The sequence below is a fragment of the Schistocerca nitens genome, chromosome 5 (assembly GCF_023898315.1).
Source record: "Schistocerca nitens isolate TAMUIC-IGC-003100 chromosome 5, iqSchNite1.1, whole genome shotgun sequence".
Classification (NCBI taxonomy): domain Eukaryota; kingdom Metazoa; phylum Arthropoda; class Insecta; order Orthoptera; family Acrididae; genus Schistocerca; species Schistocerca nitens.
In genome coordinates, this window is record NC_064618.1 from 245,059,259 (window position 1) to 245,065,258 (window position 6,000).

The window sequence follows — 6,000 nt, forward strand, 5'->3', positions numbered from 1 at the left end:
AGTTGTCCACAACCCCATGATGACTACCGCAGTCCAGTTCACCCTTCCGCTGCCCCACACTGAACCACTCTTTCAGGGTTATTGTGCGGTTTGGCCCCCGGTGGACCCAACTTTCAGAGATATCTTAAAAATATGAACCCTCAGCATTAATGCTGATTGATCAGAAAGGTAGCACATTGTATTTTATGTTAACTGGGGGCCTAGAAACGATGGAGAAGCTCCATCCCCGCTGCAGCCACAGTGGTCCACAAACCCACGACGACTACCGCAGTCCACTTCACCCCTCTGCTGCCCCACACTGAACCACACTTTTAGGGTTATTGTCCGTTTTGAGCCCCGGTGGACCCCCACAGGGAACATCTCACACCAGACAAGTGTAACCCCAGTGTTTGCGTGGTGGAGTAATGGTGGTATACGCGTATGTGGAGAACTTGTTTGCCCAGCAATCGCCGACATAGTGCAGCTGAGGCGGAATAAGGGGAACCAGCCCACATTCGCCAAGGCAGATGGAAAACCGCCTAAAAACCACCCACCGGACCTCGACTCAAGTCTGCCGGGCAGATTCGTGCTGGGGACCAGGTGCTGCTTCCCACCCCAGAAAGCCATGCGTTAGACCTCATGGCTAACTGGGCAGTCGAGGTAGCACATAGTAAGCAAGAAAATCAGAGATCCTCACAGAATTATTTAATGAACCTTTAAATTGGAATGACTCACTGGAAATGTTGCCAGTAGATATGTGCACATTCATTTTAACCATGTTAAGAGTTAAACAAGTGAACAAGTTGCTATGCTTTAATGGAGTATATAGTTTTCCCCTCAGTAAATATTAATGTATGTAATGTGACTGCTTATCCTACTCCAACAAATTCCCCTTGATCTAATAGATTCTTCAACCATTAACGAGACAGGGCTCAATTAGAGAATTAAAAAATTACAAGACATATGACAAAGACCTAATTTGTGCAGAAATGTGTAAAATGCAGGAAAACTGGCATTCATGAATCTTCACCATCATCTAGTCAAAATGTGGATCATAGAGAAAATTCCAGAGTTGTGGACCACAGGAATAACCCACCCCTTACTGTAAAAATGTGTTGAAACCAACCCAGGCAATTACAGAGGAGTAAGCAATTTAGACTACAAATTTAAAAAAATTGTGCACAATTTACAAGATCAAAAACACACTGGGAACTGTAAACACTGCCAATGTTAACATCACTATTTGAAAGCACAATTTTAGCTCGATTAAAATACCTTTGTGATTGACAGTTAGCAAATCAATTAACACAGGACAGTAACTAAGTGTTCAAATTGATTTGATAATTTTAAAGAAGTGTTTTTGTGTCTTCATTGACACTGTGGTATCTTGTAACATGGAAAGCAAGGGAGAGGATGTTGTTTGGTGGCCGATGTCCTCTTTCTACAACACAAACTGCACACATGTATTAACAGCATTCTGTATTTACCAGGACAGAAAGCTACTTATCTTTAATCTATTCCATGTGTTGTGATACAAACTCTTCTATACTAGTCCACGTTAGCCTCACGACTGGTGAAGTACAAGTCCTGCTATGTACACTACTCTGGTCGCTAGGTACTGACTGTCTGTGAGCTACAGACTGTGACTCTGACTGACTGCAACTGCGACTCTGACTATGACTTACTAAGTGACTGTCTCTGACTGAATGGCCCTCCGGTCTGCTGTGGTGATCTAAATACTGGCAGTTGAGAGGGCATTGGTGGCATGTTGCACGTGAGTCTATCCTTGGGCTCTCTCCTGATAGGTGCACTTGATTCAGCACCTATTATCGATCTTCTTGCAACCTCTTTGCCGACCAGTATGCTGGCGACAGCTTATGCCAGCACAAGGGTCACAAAAAGGTGCATATTATGTCCTGAAATCAGTTTCTTGGAGCATTTTGGAACGCCTTTTATTCTGGAAAATTATACCCATTTTGGAGAACAAAAATCTCCTCTATAGGAATCAACATGGATTCTACAAACAGTGATTTTGTAAAACTCATCCCCATCTATTTGTGGCCATATTGATACCAGTTCTTTTCTATTTGAAAAAGTATTCAGTAAATTTTTGTACTGTCATTAAATTAACAAAATACAAGCTTATGTAATAATGGATCATCTTTGAGACTATATGCAGGTCATCCAGCATATGGGATGGAACATTGTTCTTGATGGTGCGATATTGTCATTTCCCCAAGTACCATTATTATTATATTACTTACAACAGATAAAATACAGAAAGATGTTCTCCAATCAGTAGTAAGCTACTACAGTAACAATCTCTTCTTATAGTAATGGTTATATTTGGTGGTGCAACAGTCAAGATTTTGTAGTTGTCACTCAATGTAGTTTAATCTTCAGTTTTTTGACAAATGGTATATCATTCAAACTATTCATGAGTGAAGTTTCCTCATGCAAACAGTCTACTGCAAAAGTGTTTGAGAAACAGGGACGGAAGACACTTGTTACCATGTGTTAAACAAACATGTTTTCTGTAATAAGTTGAGAGATATGGACTTGACAGACCTGTTGTTATTGTTACTAGCACATTAATATTTTGTAATTTTATTGTCATTATAAACATTCATCTGAAAACTGTCCGCCCATGGTAGCTGAATGGTCAGTGCGACGGAATGTCATGCCTAATGGCCCGGATTTGATTCCCAGTTGGGTCGGAGATTTTCTCTGCTCAGGGACTGGGTGTTGTGTTGTCCTTATCATCATCATCATTTCATCCCCATCAACATACAAGTCTCTCCGAAGTGGCGTCAACTCGAAAGACTTGGACTAGGCGAACGGTCTACCCGACGGGAGGCCCTAGCTACACGGCATTTCCATCTGAAAACTTTGAACAGTCACAGGGGTACAGATTCACAATATAGGACTGATCACTGCAATGGTATGACACAGTATTTTAGCAGTAATGTGTATTTATGTGCTGAGATAGTAATGATAAATCTTTCTTCTCTTTACAGGACACTGAGGCGTCATGTACAGCATCGCATCCTCCTAGCACCTCACTCTACAGTTACTGGCTACCTTAGTGAGCGCCTGGAGTGTACTCCTGAACATGCTTCTTACATAATGAAGAGAGCTCCAGCATTGCAGCGAACGCATATTTCAAAATTGAAGAAAATGATAGATTTCCTTTATGAGGAAGGATTCTCCGCAGAACAGATACGTCAGATTCCACGAGTTTTGTGTCATAGTCCTGAGACTGTAAAAATCCGCTTGAAAGAGTTAAGAATGTTGGGATACAATCCATCATCTCTTACTGTTCTTTGCAAAAGTAAACGAATATATAACAGTTTTGTAAATAAATTGTTGCAGAAGTGCTGACATAATTTATATTTGTGTAATGATATTGCATATCAGTTGTGAGATTCTTTTTAATGTAATATACAAATTTTCCTGAAAACATTTTTTTTTACCTAAAACATTGGGATTTTGCTAGTTCAGGCTCTGATAAGGCCATGGCTCTCTATATTAATAACTAGTTAGAAGAATTCCTATTTCTTAATTGTTTGCTTACAGTTGTAGAAATCATGACATAACATGAAATTAAGACATTGGTTTTACCTGTCAGTACATCTGTGATCCTTGTGATGTGTTGATCTGCTGTCATGAAAGGTGACACTCTTTTCCAAGAAGCACAAATTATCAGTGTTTGCTTAGTAGATGGATACCAGACAACATCCACGGATCCTCTAGGGCTACGCATAGCTGCTGCACTGTGCTCGTGGGAACACTTAGTATATTTAAAAGACTAGTGGGAAAAAACTAAAGTTACCAATATAGAGACAAGAGGGCGTGAAAGAGAATTGCTAATTCCAGAAACAAGAACACTATCACAAAAGACACTACAAAGCATAATGTGCATTTTATCTTTTGTGCTGCATATTATTGCTGATTTTGGTGACCAAACAATGAGAACCAACTTTGCACACTTCTACTGATTTATGTTCAGGAGACTAATACTGTTCGGCAGTCCTACACACAAGCAAGGTGGCACACTAAACTTGCATTCAGGAGAAGCAACCCTCATATCCTCACTTAAGCGTCTAGATTTAGGTTTCCTGTCATGTGCCTAACATGCTTAACAGGCTGACTGCCATAGCCAAAATGAGTAAACCGCTCCCAGAAGCCATATGAAGATGTACATACAGTTTGATTCATTATCTCGTCTGTAGTCCATCTGTATCATCGAAACTTTAAAAAAATGTTGCTTGGCAGGAAAATGGAGTCTGCAAGTTATCTTACAGTTGGTGAGCAGAGAAGAAAGTTCAGCTCAGATGCCAACTACAAGATAACTCATCAACAATCATCTTGCGTATTTCAAAGCATGTTCAATAATATGATTCACATCTTTGTTGTAACTGCGTTAGTAGTTGTTCGGACATGATAATGATATGTATCATTATTGGTGTTCAATATTCCTTGTAAAATGCCTAGTAATAAGAGGAAATAGTGAGGTAGAACTTGAACAGCCAACTTCTGTTAAAGAATTGGGATGGGATGAGTTTATTGACATTTTCTTGAATGGTGGAAGTCTCTATGAACCATCTTCACGTGAGCATTCAAGTGAGGATTTAGATGCAGACAACAGTGAATTCAATGAAGAAGATGAGCAGGTTGGTCCAACAGCAGGCACTACAAATAACAGTGATGAGTAGAGTGACATTCCTCAAGACTCATCAGTATTTGTGTTCAGTGAGAATGTGGTATTGAAATTAGACCTACAAAATTTTGGTATCAATGCACTTGTTGACTTTTTTTTCTGAAGAGTTTCTAATGTCATTATGTGAACAAATTAACCTATATGGAAGCCAGGAAGGAGAAAAGTGTGGGGGGAGAAGACCAACCAGGCTCTCGAGGTGGGAGATACGGATGTTGTGGAAATGAAAGTATTTCTGGGGCTGTTGCTGCACGTGGGACCTTGTTGTATTCCATTGATAGTACAAGTCCTTTTCACAGTGTCATGTTCAGGATATCTATCATGAGTAGAAACAGATTTCAGGTGTTATTGAGATGTTACATTTCTCAGACAACTCATTGCAATCCAGTGACTGGCTCTACAAAATTAGACCAGTTTTGTACCATTTCAATAGCATTATAAACAATAATTATGTTCTGGACAAGAATCTCTGCACTGACAAATCAATGGTTTTGTGACACGGCTGTCTGTTTCTCAGAGGCAATATATCAAGAACAAGAAACAAAAGTATGGTGTAAAACTTCATGAAATCTGTGAATCAAATGGTGTGGTTCTCAATATAAAAATCTACTGTGGCAAGTCATAGGAGAAGGCTGAGATGCGTCGTGCATCTGAAGTTGTTTTACACTCAATGGAAGCTTTCTTGAATGAAGGATATGTGCTTCAAATGGACAATTTTTATGATTCTCACCTTTAAAACTGTTGTCAACTTACAAAACTTATGTGTGTGAAACATTACATAACAACAGAAAGGAGAACCCAGAATTGTTACTATTAAAGTGAAGAATAATCAAATGGTGCGCAAAAGAAATGACAGTGTTGTTTGCAAATGGAAGGACAAATGGGATGTCCTGACCATTTCTAATACGGAAAAAGTTTGTGATCAAAATGGCAAAGTTGCCTTGAAACCAAACATAGAGACTACAACAATGGCATGGCAGGCATTGATCAGTTGGATCAAATACTCTCATATTATTCAGGATTGTGAAAAACTGTTAGATGGCAGAAAAATCTTGCTCTATATGTAATGAAAATTTATCTGCACAATGTCCACCAGATTTATAATCAAACAGCAGGAAGGAGAATCAAGTCTATATGTTTTAGAGAAAAACTTATTCCGATTGGGGATAAGATGACAGACACCCAGAAGAAAATCATGACAGATGGCAGCTTTCATTATTTGGAAACAATATCTGCCACTGAGAAAAAAGTGTGGCCAACATAGCCATGCAGAGTGTGCCTGTAAAAAAAGGAATGCCATGAAT

General features: G+C 39.4%; 1 protein-coding gene across 1 annotated transcript in view; it reads left to right on the forward strand.

Moving 5' to 3' along the window:
• Positions 1 to 3,439, forward strand: part of LOC126259464 (transcription termination factor, mitochondrial) — a 62,457-nt gene extending 59,018 nt beyond the window's left edge. The window contains exon 5 of the mRNA XM_049956293.1: positions 2,997 to 3,439. Within this exon, the coding sequence (XP_049812250.1) occupies positions 2,997 to 3,360 (364 nt within the window). The 3' untranslated portion in view covers positions 3,361 to 3,439. The remainder of the gene's footprint in view (positions 1 to 2,996) is intronic.
• Positions 3,440 to 6,000: the final 2,561 nt, after the last annotated feature.